The sequence below is a fragment of the Panthera pardus genome, unplaced genomic scaffold, assembly GCF_024362965.1.
Source record: "Panthera pardus isolate Hobbes unplaced genomic scaffold, ASM2436296v1 HiC_scaffold_8, whole genome shotgun sequence".
NCBI lineage: Eukaryota > Metazoa > Chordata > Mammalia > Carnivora > Felidae > Panthera > Panthera pardus.
This window is the reverse complement of record NW_026527013.1, coordinates 15,695,360-15,716,745: the sequence shown is the minus strand read 5'-3', so window position 1 is coordinate 15,716,745 and position 21,386 is coordinate 15,695,360. Positions and strand designations below refer to the sequence as shown.

At 56.9% G+C, this 21,386-nt stretch overlaps 1 protein-coding gene across 1 annotated transcript in view; it reads left to right on the top strand.

Moving 5' to 3' along the window:
- The window catches only part of SLC6A20 (solute carrier family 6 member 20), a 39,432-nt gene extending 18,277 nt beyond the window's left edge, over window positions 1-21,155 (top strand). The window contains exons 4-11 of the mRNA XM_019416543.2: window positions 2,846-3,073; window positions 6,450-6,560; window positions 7,340-7,581; window positions 8,708-8,870; window positions 12,052-12,256; window positions 13,758-13,917; window positions 16,310-16,475; window positions 18,211-21,155. Of these exons, the coding sequence (XP_019272088.2) occupies window positions 2,846-3,073; window positions 6,450-6,560; window positions 7,340-7,581; window positions 8,708-8,870; window positions 12,052-12,256; window positions 13,758-13,917; window positions 16,310-16,475; window positions 18,211-18,360 (1,425 nt within the window). The 3' untranslated portion in view covers window positions 18,361-21,155. The remainder of the gene's footprint in view (window positions 1-2,845; window positions 3,074-6,449; window positions 6,561-7,339; window positions 7,582-8,707; window positions 8,871-12,051; window positions 12,257-13,757; window positions 13,918-16,309; window positions 16,476-18,210) is intronic.
- The last annotated feature ends 231 nt before the right edge of the window (window positions 21,156-21,386 follow it).

Genomic DNA, 21,386 nt, shown 5'->3' with positions numbered 1-21,386 from the left:
TCCACGCCCCGCTCTGGCCACCCGGTCAACCCTACCAGGGTCGCCCCATGGGGAAATGCCTCGTGTGCATCCCTGACAGGAAGGGCTCTCTGCTCTGAGCTTAATTGCAGCCCCCATCTTCTCCCTGAGTCCATGAAGACTGGCCACAGCCCTGCCTCTCCTCTACCTTCTGGGTGGAAACAGCTCCTCTGACTCTCCCCCCCTGGTGGCCACTCCTCCTCCTCTGTGCAGAGCTATCATGTACAGTTGGGCGGGTGGTGCACTGCACAATGGAACTCCAACTGAAGAGTTGCCATATGCATTGCCCGCATTATGCCTCTGTATACTTTTAGAAACAGTTTTCCAAGGGTAGAAGCAACATATCCTGTTCTAACAAAATCAGGAATATTTGACCACCTTCCCAAGGTGAAAATAAGGTTGTCTCAAGAAATGAGACACGTTTTCCTAACTCTCAGAAGTGCAAGGACCAGCAACTCCTGAAAATCACTCGACTGTCCATTCGGTCTGTCCTTCCCAGGCCCCTGGACTTCTCCTTTAGTTCCCCCACTCTGGAGCCCTCCTCCGTGGTCACGTAATGATAGTAACTGAAGCAGCGGTCGCTCCCTCAAAGCCAGCTCAGGGCCCCGCACAGTTGCAAGCACTTTAGAGGTAATCACCCAGGAACCGTCACCACAGCCCTGCGATGTGGGGTGCCCCGCATCAGCGGAGGGGAACTGAGTAGCTGTGAGACTGGACGCCAGCAGCCTGGCCTCAGGGACTGAAGCCTGTCCATCCCCCTACCAGGCTTCCCAGCCTCCTGTCTAGGACCTTGCCCACAAGAAGCACCGGGGGCTGTTAGAAAACCAGATACAAAATGCGAGCCTGACCCACTGATTCCGAGGAGGGGAGGCTGGCTGCTGGGAAATGGTCAGTTTCGTAAGTCCTTGCACTCGCTTAAATTCCTCCCCCTGGGGGAGCTTTCAAAACTCCGAGGCCCGGGCCCCACCCAGACCGATGCAGTCAGAGTCACTGGGGGTGCAGCCTGGGCACCGTATTTTTTTTTTAAAGCCTCCCTTCTCCCCGGGATTCAGTCATGTAGCCGAGGCTGGGAACCAGGCCAGCCCAGGCTGGCTCAGCAATGGTCCAGTGGACGGACCAGTGGCCCAAGGGGCTGTGGGCTGGGTAGCTCCACCAGACTCCCAGCCCGCGAGGGACCCTCCCACCTGCCTGGGGTATGGCGCTGGTTTGCCGCCGAGCATCTCAGTTGGCTCTATGTGGCCATTCTCTCCATGAGTCTCTGTTGCCCAGCGGTATGGCCAAAGGTCTTTACACATCAGCTGGTTTCCAGGAGCGTGACAATGAGGGCTGCGAGGCCCCAGGAAGCCCGGGCTGGGAAGGGGCACTGCGTCACGTCACTGCATTCTGTCACAGGTCAGCCCAGATTCACGGGGAGGGGCTGTAAATGCCGCCTTTCCATGGAAGGAACTGCTGGGGACCGTCTTCAGAACTATTCTGGTCAAAGCTAGAAACGGACTCGAATTTCAACAGGCCAGGGGTCCACCCCCGACCCCTGCACAGGTCCCGAGCATTTTCCAGGTGGACAAAGCTGGGCTCCAGCTGCTCTTCGGTAGAGTGGCCCTGGCCCATGAGGTGACGTCTGTTTCCCCTGAAACGCACAGATGGAACCCAGTGGGCCAGGACTTGCTTCTGTCAGTGGAGAACTTTTGTCTAATGACATCTGAGCTTACGGGACCCAGAAACAAGCAAAAGTGATGGATGTGGGGCTTGGCAGAGCAGAGGTGGGACTCCTAATCCCTGTCCCCTGCCCCCTGCCCCCAGAGCCAGAATTAAATCCACTGCCCGCCCTTCCTCAGCTCCCACTTCTATCCTGTTCATCGTGCACACATCTCTAGGCTCTTTTGTTCCTAAGTGACAGACAACCCAGTTCAAACTGGCTGAAGCAGAAGAGGCTCTTACTGACTCTATCTACAAAGTCCAGGAGGGGAACTGCTTCAGGTATAGCTTGACTCAGGCTCCACTGAAGTCAGCAGTGCTGGATTCTCTCTGTCTTAGGCACACAAGGTGGCTGCAGGGAGGCTGAACCTCACCCCTGCCTGACTTCTAAACCCAGCGTCTGTCCTGGGAGAAGCAAGTCCCCACCGCCTGTTAGTGAGGGAAGGACCTGAGTCTCATTCAAGCCGGGACTTGCTAGGAATGTGTGAAAATAAGCCAAGTCCGCCCAAATGAGAACAGACTGAAGCAATTTATCCAGAGCTTGCGATCGTTGCCTTCGGCAGAGACCCCAGGGCAGGCAGAGGAATGGGGAAGGTGTGTCAGTGGGAAAAAAGGCACGGCTTCCGGTGTGCCCTGACTGGGGTAGGGGGGGCTATCTGTGCGGTGAGGGGAGCAGATCGGGCTTTCTCCAGTTGGTCTGGGGTCGGGGAGCACGTGAGTTAGGGACACTGGCTGTCACTGCCCAGGTCCTGCCCACCCCACTCCAGGCCACTCCCTGCAAGATGCTGTGGCTGGAGTCCATGGGCTCATTGCTGCAGAGGTTGTGGGTTCTATTCTCGTAGACGGTCTGGCCGTCGTCTGTCTGGTCCAGTGTCTCGGACCCACGGCAGAGCCAGATGATCCTCAACAAACTCCTGTGGGGTTGCACGGTGCGCGAAGCCCTCTCCCCGCCTCTCTCCTCCCCCCAAGCCCGTCTGTGCCCCCGACCGGCCCTCCTGGTCCCTGTCTGCCTTCGGATGCTCCTGTCCTTTGGGGACCAGGCACCCTTCCCGTCAGGCCCATTCCCGTCCTTCCCCGCTCTGCCCTTCATCCCCAGCCCTCACCTGGCCGTGTGCTTGTTCTGATCCCCAAGGATCCCCTGCCGTGGTCCGTGTGCCCGCTGAACGGCAACCGCACAGGCTACGACGAGGAGTGCGAGAAGGCGACCTCGACACAGTACTTCTGGTACCGGAAGACCCTCAACATCTCGCCGTCCATCCAGGACAGCGGGGGCGTGCAGTGGGAGCAGGGGCTCTGCCTCCTCCTGGCCTGGCTGGTGGTGTACCTCTGCATCCTGCGGGGCACCGAGTCCACCGGCAAGGTGGGTCCGCACAGCGCCCCCCGCCCGGGACCTGGGCGGTGCTCGCGAGGGCGCAGAAGCCGTGGTGGGGGGGGCGGAGGGGGGGAGGGGAAGGGAGGGCAGCGGCGATGTCACCGGCACGAATCCCCTGTGAGGCGACCGTGAACGTGGCCAGAGGTGCTTGAAGTTGCGGTCTTGAAGTGGGGGCGTTCCCGGTCCCTACACGGATGAGCATGTCTGTGCCAGGCAGCTGTCCCCAAAGCCACACCACCCGAGCGGCACCGAGCACCTCGACAGTGAGTCTTCCCTTCTTTAAAAGCCTTAAGTCACTGCGCACGTCCCCCAGACACCCTGGCCGCTGGCTCTCAAACTGGACGGCACATCCGGGTCACCTGGAGAGCTTCTAGAACTCTGGTATCTCAGGTCCTCCCCCAAGAGGCCCTGGAGTGATCAGGGCGGGGAGGGACTTGAGCCTCGGGATGTTAAAAGCTTCCCCCGGGAGGGTTCTAATCTGCAGCTGAGTCTGAGAACCTTTGCTCTGAGCTGCTGTCAGGCCTGATTTCCAAACCTTCTCTCCTTGGTGCACCCCCAGCTTTATACTCCTTCCGGGGGCATGGGAGGGGGCTGAGATGCTCTTGAACTCTAATCTGCCCCAGGTGGAAAGTTTCTCCTGCAGTGTTTCCAGCACCTGCCATCTTTCTCAAGCTTCGGCAGGCGCCCGGGACCCCCGGTGACACCCGCCTCATACCCATTCACTCCTAGCCAGTCCCCTGCGGGCTGGGCGTGCGCCTTGCCTCAGTCTTGCAAAAGCCCTTCGGAGTGGATTTCATTATCCCACTCACCCGAGGTGTGGAGGGGCAAAGGAGCCCGCCCCGGGGCACCAACCAGTGAGGGCAGAGCTGGGACACACCCAGCTTTGTCCCTAAGACTCCCCATCCTCTTGTCCAGTGAATCGCCTCCTGTTTGCTCTCTCCATACCTTTTGTGACTTGATCCATCCCAACTTTTCCCTTCAGAAGTTCCTAAGAGGCCACCTGCCCTCACCGTCCTGACCACCTGCGTCGCCTCCTCCAGCCCCACCGTGTTTCTCTTGAGGCAGCAGGACCAGAATGACCCATAGTATCTTAGGTACCCCGTGACGAGCCCAGTACTGTGCCTGGCGTCTTCTGTTGGTCTCCAAGACTCCGTGACGGCCAGCATCGAAGCCCCAACAGCGCCCCGTCCCATGGCCAAGCTAAAAGACTAGTGAACCTTCTCTGGAAGAACTTAGAGCCCGCAGCTACTCCCTCTGTCCCATCTCGAAGCTTGGCTAGTATTTTATGCTCATAAAAACATGGGTTTTGCAATTTGTCTCCACCAGATGATTATGAGCATGATACAGAAGATCCGAGGGCAGTATCTGTCAACTCTTTTCCAGATCATTTATACAAGTGCTGTATGAGGTCATGCCATGCCACGAACACTTATCCCATTGCCTCTGCTCAAGCCGCACCCCGTCTCCACGACAGAGCGCCCCCACAGCTTTATTTATGGGGATTAATTCTGTTAAAAACGGTGTACCATTTCCTGGCCTCTTCTCTTGGAATCTCCTTTTCTTCCCCTCCAATGAATTGTTGCAGACTGGTCAGAAATGGTTTCTTCCAGTGGTGTAGGCTGGGCCACATGCCCAGCTTCCCTGATGAGGGAGGAGGGAGCCCGGAGAGCCCCTCCCCCGCCCCCCAGGACACTCGTTTACCTGAGGGGAAGGAGGGAAGTTCCAGGGACCTGCCTTCCGTGTCCTCAAAGCGTCCCCTGGCTGTGGACATCAGTCACCCCTCCTCTCTTGCCCTTGATGTCCTTCAGCGCGCTGGCCGATGCCCTGGCCCTCATCTGTCTCCGCCCCATACCCGTCATCCCAGCTGGGTTGATGACTTCTCAAGTCACGATGACCTCAGTGAGGGATCAGTGGTAAAAGACACGCCCCACCTCTGCTTGCCCTCCCCTGGGGTGAGGGGGCACAGACTGTTCCTCTGGTGGCCTCGGGAGTGGCCGGGAAGGTGGCGCCAATGCCTCAGCGGGAGGGGAGGGCCCAGTGCCATCCGGGCCCATCTGGACATGGGCCCCCAGGCACATTTCGCACCGGAGGACCCACACCTTAAGCAAAAACCGCCTTCGCAAGATTCTTTTTGCGAAGTACTTCTGGGCTTTAAGTAAAGGGGCTCTGGGGCGCATACGCAGTCGATAGGGAGGAAAAGCGCCAGTTCCCGGATGGGCATCCGGGCACCGGCAGATCCCCGTTCGAAGCCGTGTAAGAGTCAGCAGGACCAGAGCGTGAGGCGGTCGCCCAAACCACCACGAACACCACCGGACTCGTGATACGTGTCGTGTCAGCAGGAACACGATTTGGTCGACCAGAAAGGCCATTCGCGTCCAGTGTTCAACCCCGCGACAGCGAAGCCGCTCATAAAATATCAGCTCATCGAGTTTGTGTCATATTCCTGATAGGGACACGCTCCCCACGCCCACATCATCACGTTTCCCTTACAAGCTCCTCTCAGGGCCAAGTTTCTCTCGGGGCTCCGTTCTGGAGAGACGTGCCTTGCTCCCAGCCCCTGGGTTTTTTGGGGGTTTCTCTTGGTTTTGTTTTTTCTTTTAAAGACAAGGTAAAGCAGGGCGCCTCAGTCGGTTAAGCGTCTGACTTAGGTCGGCTTAGGTCATGATCTCCTGGTTCGTGAGTTCGAGCCCCGGGGAGAGCTCTGTGCTGACTGTGGAGCCTGCTTGGGACTCTCTCTCTCTGTCTCTCTCTCTCTGCCCCTCCCCTCGCTCTCTCTCAAAATAAATAAATAAACTTAAAAAAAATAACATTTTTTTAATGTTAATGTGCTAGGTATATTTTTGTGGGCTGCCTCAAATCCTTTCTTTCCTGTTTTAACTTTTTATGTTTATTTGGAGAGAGAGAGAGAATGAGTGGGGGAGGAGCAGAGAGGGAGACACAGAATCCGAAGCAGGCTCCAGGCTCCGAGCTGTCAGCCCAGAGCCCAGCGCGGGGCTCGAACTCACGGACCGTGAGATCATGACCCGAGCCGAAGTCGGACGCTTAACTGACCTAACCACCCAGGCGCCCCGGCCTCAAATCCTTTCTGGAATGAGGTCCGGTTGAAGGGAGAGTGGCAGGCAGAGGTCTCCTGTTTCTCCTGAAGCAGATTGCCCGGCAGTTACGGAGGTGGGCAAATGCATCCCACGTCCCCACTTTCTCCTCCGGCCCAAACTCAAACCCAGCCCCCCTGCACTTGCCAGCTGCCAGCTGGACGTGTGATCGTGTGGTGCTTCGTGAGGCCTTCAGGTCTGTCGCAGGGACAAGAGGGGCACTGTGGGCACCGTGTCTCCAGGACGCTGACTCTGCCCTCTGGCGCCCGCAGGTGGTGTATTTTACCGCGCTGCTGCCCTACTGTGTGCTCATCATCTACCTGGTCAGGGGCCTCACGCTCCACGGAGCCACCAACGGCCTGGCGTACATGTTCACGCCCAAGGTACGGGCTGGAGGGAAGGGGACCTTCGATCTTCCGGGATGGGTGGAAAGAGGGGAAGACCCAGGGAGGTGGGTGGGGGCGGTGTGGATTACCTACGGGCACTGGGTCACCTCCTCAGCCAGGCCGTCCCCAAGCCCTGTTCATTCTGGGACACTGAATCTTTGGTCCGCCCGCCCTCCTCCTCCTCAGCGCCCCCCCCACCCCGAGTGACTGATACCCCAGCCCCGCATCTGGCCTCCCGGCCCCCACTCTCACCCCACACCCTCCTGGCAGTCTACGGATTTACCACCCAGCCACCTCTCTCCCTCCCGCACACCTGCCCGCACCCCTTCCCTTACAGAGGTGAATCCACACCCCGCAGGGTTTTCTGTGATCCCTCCTTAGACCCCGCTCCCCGACGCCCCACAGCCAACGCTCATCAGTCGCCAGAGGGTGTGGGGGGGGGGGGCACTATCGCCTTTGGGACAAAACAAGTTCATTTGGCAAATCTGGCGCCTGGAAACAAGATGGCTGTGGTAGCCCCCCCCGCCCCCGCAAATGCCCCCCACATTCCAAATGACCTCCCACCGTCATCCCAGACCCAGAGCTCCAGCCCCAGCCCACACCACCTCCATCTCGTGGGGGCCCGGGCCCGCACAGTGCCTGGTCATGGATCAGGGGCTCCTTTTACATATCACTCCCCCTCCCTGGGCCTCCCGCCCTCTGCCGGTCGGTGGGTTACGGGGCGGGGGAGCGCCACCCGGCCGGGTCCCCCACCCCCGTCCCTGCCGGCTTTGCAGTTGGAGCAGCTCGCCAACCCCAAGGCCTGGATCAACGCGGCCACCCAGATCTTCTTCTCCCTCGGCCTGGGCTTCGGCAGCCTGATCGCCTTTGCCAGCTACAACCAGCCCTCCACCAACTGCCAGAAGCACGCCATCATCGTGTCCCTCATCAACAGCTCGACCTCCATCTTTGCCAGCGTCGTGACCTTCTCCATCTACGGCTTCAAGGCCACCTTCAACTACGAGAGCTGCTTGAACAAGTAAGCCGCCCAGGCCGCCCCGTGAGCCCTGGGGCCTCGGGTTGGGGGTGCATCCCGCCGTCCCCCAAGCTCTGAGAGCCGCCTGGGAAGAGATGGCACAGGGAAGTCAAGGGGCGTGGGACAAAGGACGCCGGCTTTGCGGCTCTCCACCCGGGCCCAACCCCGGGCACCCCGCCTGAGGGCTGAGGGCAGCTTCGTACGTCCAAAGCTCTTAGCACAGGGAGGCACTGAACAGCCAAACCTCGGTTTCTTCTGCCCCGTCTCCCTGACCTTGGAAGTAACCCAGAGCCCTCTGGGTGAGCCAGGGCCATTACAGAATCTCCTGTCTGCCCCCCACCCACCCCCACCCCCACCCGCCTTATCCAACGTATAGTATAATAAACATCATCCAGACTAGGCTGTCCCATACGGCAGTCACTAGCCCCAAGGGGCCACCTACAGATTTAAATGTGGACTGGTTTAATTAATGTTAGTTACAAACAATCAGTTCATTGCACTTCTGTTTAAACCGGTTTCCATTGAAATGTAAATGAATTTAAGTCGGTCTCTCAGTCACACCCGTCGCATTCAAGGCTTCAGCCGCCACATGGGACGGCACAGACGTGGAATGTTCCCATCATCGCAAAATTTCTGTCGGACAATGCGGGCCCAGAGGTTTAAGTGGCCTAGCTGTGTGGGTTGGTTTCTCATCTCTGGTCCTCTTTCAGGCTCCCTCAAAGCCATTCAAGGTCACCCCGGACTTTAAAAGGTCACCAGCCGGGGTGTCTGGGTGACTCAGTCAGGCGTCCGACTCTTGATTTCGGCTCGCGGTTTGTGGATGGAGCCCTGCGTCAGGCTCTGTGCTGACAGCGCGAGCCTGCTTGGGATTCTCTGTCTCTCTCTCTCTCTCCCTCTCTGCCCCTCCCCTGCTTGCTTGCTCTCTTCTTCTCAAGACTAAATAAACTTTTTTAAAACATCAAAAAATTAAAAAAAAGAAAAAAAGGTCACCAATCAACAGATTCCCTTTGTTGGAGAGACCTTGCCCAATCCGAGGGGAGGGAACCCCAGCACCCCGGCTTCCGAGAGAGGGGTTGGCGACCGCGGCCTTTCTACTCAGTGAAGGTCAACCTGGCATTCCGCTCTGCAGGGTGATTCTGCTGCTGACCAACTCCTTTGACCTTGAAGATGGCTTTCTGACAGCCAGCAACCTGGAGCAGGTGAAGGGCTACCTAGCCTCGGCCTTCCCCGGCAAATACAGCGAGGTGCTCCCACAAATTAGGAACTGCAGCTTGGAATCAGAGCTGGCCACGGTAAGGCAAGATCTCGGCCCGCTTCTCTCCTCTGAGAGAAGCCAAGGAGGATTCTCCGGTCAGCCTTTGGTGTCAGACCTGTGCGTTACCTCCCAGATGCCGCCTGTTCGATTCGGCAGCCCCTCCCCCCGGGGGGCGGTGGGGGGGGCGAGGACCTACTGGTTCTGACCCAGCGAGAGGCCTTTGTTACTAACTTTCCTCCCCCCCCAAGTCCATCCACGGGGGCCCTGTTTGAGGATCCCGGGCCTAGAGTGGTTTCTATGGCCTTCACGCCGGGATCATGCACATTCTTCTCTTAAGACGTGGCTCACGATGTCTGGTTCCTCAACCAAAGATGTCGCTAAAGAGCTTAAAGAACAACAGCTCGTCATGAGGCCCCCAGAGCTACTTTTCTACGGCTCAGGAGCTTCAAAGGCCAGTCCCCACCGCACCTGCATTTGGTGGCTTGTCCACTGGCACCAACTTCCCGGGGAACGTTGGCTCTGGTTCTGGAATCCGGCTTGCATCACGTTCGCTTATCAGGTCATTTCACGGGTGGGGCCACGCTTAGTCTTTCCCGGCTCCCTGCTCACACTGGCCTGTGGCCTGACCCCCTCCTGGGCGGGTGTCACAGCCCCAGCCCTCAAGCCGCAGCCCTCAAGGCCTTGATCGGTTCCGTGGGCTTCGGTTCCTGTTCCCTGAACTCATTTCAAATTTCCTTTTTGTTTTGGACATTTGGGGGGTTTCCTGACTTACTTTTAAGCTTGGCTCAGCGTCCAAGAATTACGTGGTTATTCCTTTATTCAACCTGGGCTTTTTTTCCCCCCCATTGTGTTTGTTCTTGTTCGTCTCTCCCCCTCATTCCACTTGATTCTCTACTGTTTGGAATGGACACAGTGTATTTCTCCTTCCTAATTTTTCCTGTGCGTATTTAACTTAACAAAATCTGAAATTCAACGATATCGTGACTTCCCACCCAAACAGAGCAAGGATTTTTAGAACGCTTTCACCTTGTCCACCTAATTTTATTTTTTAATAAATAAAATACACTTTTTAAAATGTGTGTTTGAGAGACAGAGAGCAAGCAAGGGAGGGGCAGAGGGAGAGAGGGAGAGAGAGAATTCCAAGCAGCCCCTTAAAATGCCTTCCTTTAGGGGCACCTGGGTGGCTCAGTCGTTAAGCATCTGACTTTGGCTCAGGTCATGATCTCACCATTCGTGGGTTCGAGCCCCATGTTGGGCTCTGTGCTGACAGTTCAGAGCCTGGAGCCTTCTTCGGATTTGGCGTCTCCCTCCCTCTCTGCCCCTCCCCGCTCATGCTCGCTCTCTCTGTCTCTCTGTCAAAATACATAAACTTTTTTTTTTTTGCTTTTAATTTTAATCTCAGTATAATTAACATACAGTGTTATATTAGTTCCAGGTGTACAGCTCTTTTCTCTTGACACATTGGAGATCTTTGCCTTGTGATTCTGGCTTCCATCGCTGCTCTTCGAAAGTCCTTCTTCAAAGGGCCCGGCTTCGCTCCGATTTCTCTGTCATCTTCTCTTGGACTCTGGCCTCTGCGATCCAAGCGTGGATGCATTTTTATTTATCCAGCGTGGGCTTGGGTGACGTTGGGCTTCCTGGATCCACGGACCTGTGTATCTTACCAGTTCTGGAACATTCATACCTATGTCCTCGTAATCATCGCCTTGACTTCCGCCTGTCTTCCCCGTTCGGAATTCCAGCTGGACCTTCTCATCCCACCCTGCAAGGCCACTCTTTGATGTTTTCCCACCTTCTTATCTTTTTTTTTTTTCTTCATTATGGATTCCTCCCTGGGATATATTTCCAAGTCCACTAATTTTCTCCTCAGGTGCAAGCAGTCCTTAGCTGTCAGTGGGGTCTTTTCATCCAGTATGTTTTTAGATGCTATTTACTCTCAAATTTGCTTTTCATTCCAATGGTTTCTTGTCATACATTTATCTTGGTCATTATATCTTCTGTTTCTTTAAAAATGTCATGCATAGGGGTGCCCGGGCGGGTCAGTCCGTTGAGCGCCCAACTCTTGATTTCGGCTCAGGTCACGATCTCAAGATTTGTGGGACGGGGCCCTAGGGCGGGCCCCGCACTAACAGCGCGGAGCCTGCTGGGGATTCTCTCGCGCTCCTTGTCTCTCTGCCCCTTCCCTGCTCTTTCTCTGTCTCTCTCCGAGAAAAATACGTCATACATCGCTGATCCACTGGTGGCCTTGGACAGGAGAGTGGAAGGCAGTCTGTCCTCAAGGGGAGGAATGTTTGATCACTGTTGAGAATGCGTTGGCTCATAGTAATGATAAAAAGCCAACCTGAGTAATTTCGTTACCGTTTGTAAATTCCCTACGAGCGATCACCCCCTCTCGTCTGCACCCAGCGCTGGCAAATCCCACTGCGCTCACTGGTTTGCCATGGAGCTGACCTATGTTCTGAATCTGCCCCCCAGCGTCTGCCGTTCTTGGGGAAGGGTGTTCTAAACCTTAGTCCCGCTGACTCTTTACTTATGGTGGCTTGTCTTCTCGTGGGTTTACAGATCGGTTTGCAAGCTCGCCACTTGATCATCTCTGGTGGTCCTGCGGGTCTAAATTGGGGGAGCTGTCCCCCAGAGAGGGTTTGCTTCTGCTGCCGGTAGCCAGGCGGCACCCCCCACCTCATGACCTCTTTTGACCGCTTCTGGGGTTTGTCTTTAAGCAGGGAGCTCTAGGTTCTGTCTCCGCGGTTCAGTATCCCCACAACGGTGTTGTCACGGCTGGGATCTGGCCACGGGACAACTGCCCTCCGGGTTGCCTGCTGGCCAGGCCAGCACCCCACCTTACGGGCTCCTCTTGCTCTGGCCCCCCCCCTCCCACCTCAGCTCCCAGCCACCGAGGCCTCGGAGCACCTAGTCAGTCATGATACCGGGAGCAGAAATTATCTTTGTTGTATTTCATCCCGAACAGACGTGCTCCTCGCGCTTTGCAAATACGGACCCAGTGCTCCTCGCGCTTTGCAAATACGGACTCCCGACGACTCACGTTTCTATCCAGCCCAGCTAAGCCCGAGGGGCTGGTCTGCAGATGGAAAACCCAGCCTCAGCATGTGGCTTCTCGTGGCCAGTCCCCAGGTCCCCCCAGGATGCTTAGCACTGGGCGTGCTCAAGGAGCCGTAAGTCCACTGGGGTGTCTAACTGGTGTCTTCTCACACGGGCAGGCGGTCCAGGGCACTGGCCTGTCCTTCATCGTCTACACCGAGGCCATTAAGAACATGGCGGCATCCCAGCTGTGGTCGGTCCTCTATTTCTTCATGTTGTTGATGCTGGGCATCGGGAGCATGCTGGGGAACACGGCGGCCATCCTCACACCCCTGACCGACAGCAAGGTCATCTCCAGCCACCTGCCCAAGGAGGCCATCTCCGGTGAGTGGGCCAATCCACGGAGGACATGGGGGTCGGGAGGGCGGGGCGTGGGGCGCGAGCAGACGGACAAGCTGCCGCGGGGACCGTGTGCTGGTGGAGGTGGCGACCTCCTAGCGGTCCTGCCGTGGCTCTCGCCGCCTCTCGGGCAGTTGGAACCTGGCACGTGTGCGTCTCGCCCGCGCATCTGGTTCTCCCTCACGAGGCAGCGCAGTGGCCGCCCCAGCGCCGGGAAAGGCCGGACTCACCGACCTGGCGCTCAGAACTCTCCAGGCCAGGAGAGAACCTGCTTCTGCCTTTGTTCCCACTGCCGTGTTAACAGAACGTGTACATTTCTTAAACACAAACTCAATCATTTTCACACGTTCCCGCTCAAGTAACCACCGCCTAGGTCGAGACAGAGCATTTCCAGCCCCCGCCCCTGCCCCGAGAGCCCCTTCCCACCCCTTCCCGTCAGTACGTGTCCACCCCCCCTCCCCCCTACCGCCTAGGCCCCCACCCTACCCACCATGGCGCCATCCCACCGCATCCGGGACATCCCCTCTCCCAGCCCAAATCCAATCCAGCTCCCACCCCATCGCCTTAAAGCCCTGACCACCTGGGCCGAGCTGCCCACCCTTCGTCGGAACCTTCTAGCACTTAGCATCTCCCCTTGCACCTGGTCTCTGTAGCAGCACCCTGTGTGCCGTTAGCTCCCGGCCAACACGTAGCCCCTTCTCCTTGTGTGTCCCCTCAAGATGGCACTGGGGTTTGGTGAGTGACGGCACATGGTATGATGGCGGGACGGGCAGGTGGGAGGTGGGAACTTGCGAGTCAGGTACTTTGTGGAGTGCCCGAGGGAGTCAGCCAAAGGAGACCGGGACAAGGGCCCGGGTTCTGGAGGCAGAAGGGCCAGTGTCTGAGCCCAGACTCCGTCGCTGACCTGCTGTGGGATGTTGGGAAATTTACTCCGTATCTCTGAGCCCTTGGCTTCCCCATCTGTAAAGGGGGCTCCTGAGGCTTTTGGATCCAATGCCTGACAGGTGCCTGGGGTGCACGTAGTGGGAGCTGGGTAAACATTCCCGTCTGCCCCTCCTCTCCCTCCTCCCTCTTCCCGCCACACAGGAGTCCTCGGGATGCCCTGCAGGGCAAACCCTCTGCCCCGACTCACCTCCCAGGAGCTCAGGGGCTGAGTTGGGATAAACAGAATCACCAGACCCACAGGCTGGGTGCCCCCCCACCCCGCCCCCAGATAGCCGTGCCCACAACTTTCTTTCCCCCTCGAGTTTGAGGGCCCCCCTGCAGGACAGCGCCGAGAATTAACATCAGTGACGTCTGGCACACATTCCCCGGGACACCTTTGCTGTCCCCCACCCCTCCCGGAACACACACTCCCGTGGCAAACACGCAGAGAGGCCGGTCCCCGGCAGAGTCCCCTCGGGGTCGGCGGCTCTGCGGCCACACAGGAAACTGGATGAGCGGGGGGGCGTGGCAGGCAGGTGAGCGTGCGGTCTCGTGGCCCCAGGTCTGGTGTGCCTCGTCAACTGCGTCATCGGCTTGGTGTTCACCATGGAGGCCGGCAACTACTGGTTCGACATATTCAACGACTACGCTGCCACGCTGCCCCTGCTGCTCATAGTCCTGGTGGAGATCGTTGCCGTGTGTTACGTGTTCGGGCTGAGGCGGTGAGGAGGCCCCGCCCCCAACACCTGCAGGGGGTGGGGATGCCCCGAAGGCCACGCCCCACCGGGAAAGCAGCCCCTTCCCACTTGCGCTTGGCCTTCCCCTTTCCACTCGGCATCGATTTTCCCTCTGCCCTCATCTCTCAGCTCATTCTCGGCCTCGTTCGACCTGCTGCCAACACCTCCTCTCCCCATTTCCCGTGGTTTTACTTTTTATTATAGGACGTTCGCCTGTTGATCGTGCCGGGCCCCGGCGGCTTAGTGGGGCAGGGATCCGTTACCTCCAGGCACCACATACTCTGACCCTCGGTGAACATCAGTATTTTTCGGGCACGCTGACCAAAGTCCAGCTGATAACTTAAAACCAAAAAAACGTGGCCGATTCAGGATGTCAGGCTCTCGATCCCGGAGCACGGCCGGGCACTGGAATGTTGTAGATTCCCCCCCTGGGTGACGGGCTGTGCCGCTGGGCTGAGGCCACTGGTTTAGACAGACTTGCTCCTCCGCGTGGGCCCAGGGGGGAGCCTCACCGTACATGCGGGACCTCGGGCCCACCCAGGCCCGGTGAGTCAGATCCTACACGTTCACACGGGAGGGGTCCACATGAGCATTTGGGAAGCACTGCTCAGATATGAGCCAATCAGACAGGTGAGCCAAGTTGTGCCCCCCCATCCTCAGTCTTTTCCCACCCTCCACGTTGGTTTGGAGGGGGGGGGGGGTGGGGAGCAGCACCAGCCATGACATTCTAGAAACCAGACCCCTTTGAGCCACGTTTCCCACTGTGTCTGTCCCCAGAAGCACTGGGGTCCCGTGTCATGCTGAGGGATGTCCATGATCCAATAACTTGCAAGACATAAGTTAAACAGAGTCAGAATTTCTTTCCTCTAGGACTTCCTGGAGCCATGAAGACGATTGGGAATCTCAAAGTGGGGGTATAAATGGTAGCCTTGCCAAAACCGTTTTGGTCAAGGAAGCCTTTTTTCAGCCTACCTCCCATTTGCTACCTACTGGGGACATTCGAGCTAGAGTGACCCACTCTACTTTCCCAGGACCGAGGGCTTTCCCAGGGTGCGGGCTGTCCAGGGCTAACACTGGGGAAGTCCTGGGTAAACTGGGACAAGTTGGTCACCCAGGAAATGCCAGTCTAGAGGGAGAAGCAGATGGGTCACCTGAGAGGGTAGGTGTTTCCCAGGAAGGGAGAAGGCGGAGGAAAGAGGAACAGAACCCAGGGCCCACTGGAGGTGCTGGAGAAAGGGCACAAGTCCATGCAAAGGGGTGGTGCTAAGTGGTGAGGCTGGAGGGAGGGAGAACCAAAAAGGCGTCTCCTATAGAGTGTGGAAGTGGCAGGATCCGGGAGTGACGGGGAGGGAGACAGCGCCATCTAGTGAACATCTAGCAACAGCGCCATGTCAGGTGGGAGCTCAGGACACGCCCCAGGCCCCAGTGCGACAGGTGGCTGTGGTTGCAGCTGGTGACGGTCTCACCCCACCCCACCCCCGCCCCTCTTCAGGGCCACTTCTGCTTTGGGTGCGGTTTCAAGGCCCTGGACGGGAGACAGCAGGCCAAGCAGGGTCTGGACCTGGGTCTGCTGCTACCCGGGTGCCCTGGGGCAAGTGACCTCACGGCCCGGGCCTCGGTGCCTGCTGCCGTTAAATGGGGGTGACGATGGCTGGGTCAGTATTTCCCAAAGTGCTGAAGACACTTTCCATACTTACTTGAGTCTGTGTTAGGAAACGTGATTAGCTCTTTAAAAGTGGGGGGGGGAGACATAGTGTGCAGACACGATCGAAATCCCAGAGCAGCCACCTTTGGGGGGCACTGCTCTGGCTTCTCTTACGCCCGCTCCGGTGGGTCTTGGCCAGAGTGCTGCATTCCCAGGTTTGGCTCTCCCTCTGTCCCAGAACCTGCTGTGGCTCCAGGGTACAAAAGAGATTCCTCTCTTAGGGGCGTTTTCATTCGCTGATACCAGGATGGGAGGGGTGGGGGCAGAGCTGCCCCCGGGGTCCCCGAGCGTGGAGGTCTGGCTTGATAAGTGACCCTCCAGGCTGTTGGCTTCTGCTGTCTCCGGGAACTGCCCTCTGGTCCACACCGGCAGCCTTCATCTGGAGGTGGCCCCAGGTAGATTATCTCCTGACGTGCACCTGACTCTGGGGGGACTGCTCTGCTCCCCTGCTCTGTGGTGGCCTCGGCTCCTCCCCCTGCCCCACCCCACACCCCCTCTGCCCAGGAGGGGTCAGAGAGACACCCCGGAGGGGTCGTGCCCAAGGCTCAGTGGTGCTCAGAACAGAATCTTCCTAAACAAACAGGGATGTGGACGCTGGAGCCCCGCCCCCCCCCCCCCCCCCCCGCCCCGACGGCGTGCATAATCCAGACTTTCTCCCCGTTTCCCAAATAGATTTGAAAGTGACCTCAAGGCCATGACTGGCCGCACCCTGAACTGGTACTGGAAGGCCATGTGGGCCGGCGTGAGCCCGCTCCTCATCATCAGCCTCTTTGTCTTCTACCTGAGTGACTACATCCTCACGGGGACGCTGCAATACCAAGCCTGGGACGCTTCCCAGGTACCCCCTGTCTCGGGGCCCCCGGGCTCACTCTCCAGCAGCGGCTTTAAGTTTCCTGAAACCAAAGATCCGCTTCCGCGGTGTGGGCAGGTTATTTGTCGCGGCCTGGAAACACCACCCGGGTATTTAAAAATAGCCCAGGAGAGCAGACCTGGGCTTTGGGTTTTGTGACGTGCGCTCCTGTAAAGAGTAAGATTCCTTCTAGAACTTCCCAGGGGGCCTTTCCCGGGGGTTGGGAGAAAGCCCCCTGCAGAGGCGCTGGTTCCTGCCCCCGGGCTGCGCCCTCCTCCCTCCTCCTCAGCCTCAGGCCCTCCGACCTCTGTCCGCTTAGCCTCCTGGGGAAAGGCAGAGCCAGCCTCCGGGGCATGGGCCCTGAGCCCCGGCAGGCGCCTGAGAGGACCCGTCTTAGCGCTCGAGTCACCGCATCCCGGGAGGGTCTGGCTCTGGGTGTGTGTGTGGCTGGGACGCAACAGGCTCACTCAGGCCACAGGCAACTGCTGTTCACCGACCAGAAGCGCCGTGTGTCAGCATTTTGACAACCAGGGCGGCCGTGTCAATGCACTTGGCCTGAGGGCCAGCCTTGGCTGCCCTTACATACAGGCAGCCTCTCACAGCGAACATTTACGCCGGGAGGAAAGTAATCCTGCAGGCCAGTTGGCATTTGCTCTCCTATGGGTAGAAGATGCTGTCCCTTAGCACCCAGCGTGCATGGTGGCTCTGAAGGACGCCACTCCAAGTGAGCAGGTGACTGATGGCGGCTGCGAGGCGCCCCCGCACCTGCCTCCCGGCAGGAGAAGGACCGGGGTGTCTTCTCCAACCCAGAGCAGACTGACACTTTTGTCAAAAGCAGTAGCAGTGAATCCCTTGAAAAGGGAGAATGTATACAGAAAACCACGTATGGACTACAAGCTCCCATTATTTCTTGTATCAACAGATACGAGACGAAGCTGTCACATTGCTAAAACAGCTTCTAAACGCTTCCCCCGGTTTCTGTACTGGTCAGTACAGAACAACAACAGCAATAAAAAGTCATAGGACGAGTAACAGGAAGTTTGTGGGCTGGTTCCCACACCACACTCCGAGCGCGTTTTGGTTTACAACCCACGCGCGGTTGGCCTGTGATCCCTCGGCCGTAGCTGTTCTGCGGCCCCCTCGTGGAAAGGTGGCATTTATTGGCTTTTTGGCCTCCTTTCTCGTCAGCTTTAATGCATCTGCATTCAGGGAAGCATCCCCCAACTCAATCCAGACGTCCGCCAAGCCTTCTCCCAAGACTAGGGCTGTGCCGTCCAAGATGGCGGCCAACCACCACAGGTGGTGATTAATATTTCAATTCGTGAATATTCAGTACAATGTAAAGTTCCGTGCTTCGCGCCCACTGGCCACATTTCAAGGGCTCAGTAGCCCCCTGTGTCTGTTGGCTACCATGTTGGACAGCACGGGGCTAAGGTTAAGCCCCCTCCATTTAGGTGGCCCAGATGGCACCTCAAATGGAAGGCCCTTGATTACTCCTGTGCCTGCTCTTTACGGGTAGCTCCGAACAGTTGCCGTAAGCACGCTGGTTGAGGTTTGCGAAAGAGAAAGAAGACAAGGGCAACTAGTCTACCCCGCATGCTTGCTAGGAAGCTGCAGAGCCGGGTGGCCCCGGATGGAAGGATGCCCAGCCCCAGATGCTCTCTGCCAAGCGGGGCTCTGCCTGTGGTGGCTCTTCCTGCTGACCCTTGGCTTCTCCTTTCAGGGTCAGCTTGTGACCAAGGATTACCCCCTCTACGCACTGGCCATCATCGGCCTGCTCGTGGCCTCTTCCACCATGTGTATCCCCCTGGTGGCCCTGGGGACCTTCATCATGCGCTGCCTCAAGAGGGGAGACACGCCCCCCGTGGCCTGAGGACTGGGCTTCCCAGAGACTCCGGTCGGCCGCTCGCTGTTCTGCGGCTGTATTTATAGGTGGAATCTCCCTGGCTGCCTTTAAACATATTTACTCCAGAAATACTCAACCCGTCATCTTCCTGAGCCCATCAAGAAGAATTAGGAGGGTGTGGAGGAAGGGCCCTCGGGAGGACCCACACCCATCCACGGAGCGGCCCCTGCTCCCCTCTGCCTGCCCCCACGGTCGCACCGAGCTGGCTCCTTCCCGCCAGAGACACGGGCTTTTCAAGGCTAGTCTTGAAGACCATTGCTTTCTCGATTCTAGGGAAGCCCCAGAATCCGGGCACACCGTGGGCTGAAATTCGACTATAATTTTTATGGGATAAAATTTAAGCAATTTTTTTCCCCCTGAAGAAATCCCAACATAACAGAGGGCAGGTGTTTTTAGATCAGGGTGAAGAGAGGTTTTTTAAGTGCCCTGAGATGAGCCATCTGAATGTCACTGGTGCAAAATCAGTTCTCTTTTTTCAGTCATACTGAATACGCCAAGACTGTGTTTCTCACTGAGAGGACTGGCTGGCCACGAAGAAGGGAGGCCTTTGTTTGGGGACGCTCCTGTGATCTGAGGTCTCTCACAGCGGGTCGAGGACCCGTCACCCCAACCACAGGATGCGACCCCAAAGCCCCGGGCGTGGTCCCATGAGCAGTCCGTGCAGCCGGCCCCTGCCCCAGTGCCTTACGCGTTAGGAAAGGTGCCAGAGCCACTTTGAGGGTGAAAGTAAATCTAACGTTCCCACAGATGACGTTATACCAGGACACGGTGGCCAACTCTTTATAGCAAAGACCACGAGCATCACTTACAATCGATTCGAAAATATTTGTACATTTTTTAAAGTTTATCCATTTATTTTGAGAGAGAGAGAAAGAGAGAGAGAGAACATGAGCAGGGGAGGGGCAGAGAGAGAGGGAGAGAAAGAATCCCAAGCAGCCTCCACACTGTCAGCGCAGAGACCGATGCGGGGCCCGAGCCCTCGGAACCGTGGGATCATGACCTGAGTCAGATGCTTAACCGACTGAGCCACCCAGGCGCCCCTGTACGGAAGTTTTCTAAAGCGTATATGTAACTCAAACAGAGCATCTTGTAACTGAAGGCACTGTATTTATGATGCAGCATTAGTCTACGAGGCTAGTGTCTCCTGTCTTTTTTCACGGCAATCAGCAGGTCAAGGTTATTCCTGAGGGGGGAGGGGCCCCCCCAAACCTTCTGTGCTTCACCGACATACAGAATTCACGAGTTTCTTTGGGTACGATTTGTACAGACATCTTCGAAGACGCTGAAACACGCCCCTGGGACGTCGGCTGGAGTGTTTTGTTCTGTTTTGACTTCTTTTTCGTGTATTTATAAATGCCCAAATAACAGAAATAGGCATCTGAAAGGTCTTCTGCTTTTACAAGCCGTCTTGTCACTGCTTCCCCGTTTCACCCGATGGCCACTTATGACGAGGTCATCACTAGCCTTCAAAATGCACCAGCATTTATCAAGCACAAGTACTCAGCCTTCGGACTTCTCAGCAGAGGGTCTAGCGTTGAAAAACTGTAGATGTCAAGGCTTGAAGAGTAGGTGCACTCAGTGGCAAACACACAGCCCTCCGTTCCCGAATCCTTGCGGAGCGGGTCCCCCTCGGGCCCCAGTCATGGTCACGGTCTTACAACATGGGCCGCCCCTCCTGGGGTCCGTCATCAGCAGGGTGTCTCAGCCCCAACTGCCAAGGATCCTCAGGACCGTGGAGACAAATGTCCTAAATCATTCCTTTATTCTGTGTTTCCACACCTCGCCTCCCATTCGAACAGCCTGTGAGCATGTAAAACTCCCAACGCCCCACCCGGGCCACACCCGGAGGACCAGGGCTCCATAATGTGTCACACATGTAGGAACATTTACGTCCAAAGTGACCTTCAGGGGCGCCTGCGTGGCTCAGTCGGTTAAGCGTCTGACTTCACCTCAGGTCACGATCTCACAGTTCGTGAGTTCAAGCCCCGCGTCGGGTTCTGGGCGCTGACGGCTCGGAGCGTGGAGCCTGCTTCGGATTCTGTGTCTCCCTCTCTCTCCGCCCCTCCCCCACTCACACTCTTTCTCTCTCAACAATAAGTAAATGTTAACAAAAAATTTTTTAAGTGACCTTTAAACGTTTGAAAGCATTTTTGTGTACTTCCAATTGCATGGAAAAGCCACTTCTACAGAATAATGCTTGCTCACGGAAGTCGGATGGATGAGGTCACGGTGTTCTAGAACAATGTGCTCCAGGTGAAAATGCCTCAGGTTTCCCATTCAGTTTTATTCTGGTTTCTGTGAACTTCACGAAGAACAGAGCATTCTTCAGTAATCCTCTTGAACCAGGAATGAGTCGGGTCTCAAAAAAATTCTTTGTTGACTGTTTTCTCGGTGCTGCACAAAAGTGGTCATCTGACACCTGTCCACCTTCCTCCATTAGGCTGGAGAGAGAAAGGGATGTGCCACCCCCATCCACGTAACAGTCACCGTGACGTCGTGGCCAGATCACGGACTCCAGAGAGTTTTCTATTTATGCTGGAGACGTAACGGTCCTTGACTTAGCTCTAAGAAATCAGGGAGGGAGATGGTTGGGTGCTCAGCAATTGTTGTCATAGATAAAACCCTTGACAAGTGTCTCTGTAGGTTTGTGTCACGTACTGGCTGCAGTTTTGAGCCCCCTCTCTTAACACGAGATATGCCCACATTATGTAAATAGATGAGCTAATTTTGAAAACATGGCAAATAAAAGAGAACCCACCCAGTGTCTCGTTTCTGTCACCTTCCCCACGTTTCCCTCCTCAGGCAGCCAGAGAAGCCACACTGACGCAGTGTGACCCTCACGGGAGGTGATGGTTAGAGTCCGTAAGAAAAATCAGAAAAGGGCGCCTGGGTGGCTCAGTCAGTTAAGCGCCTGACTCTTGGTTTCGGCTCAGGTCATGACCTCGCGGTTCCTGAGTTCAAGCCCCACACTGGGCTCTTCGCTGACAGTGTAG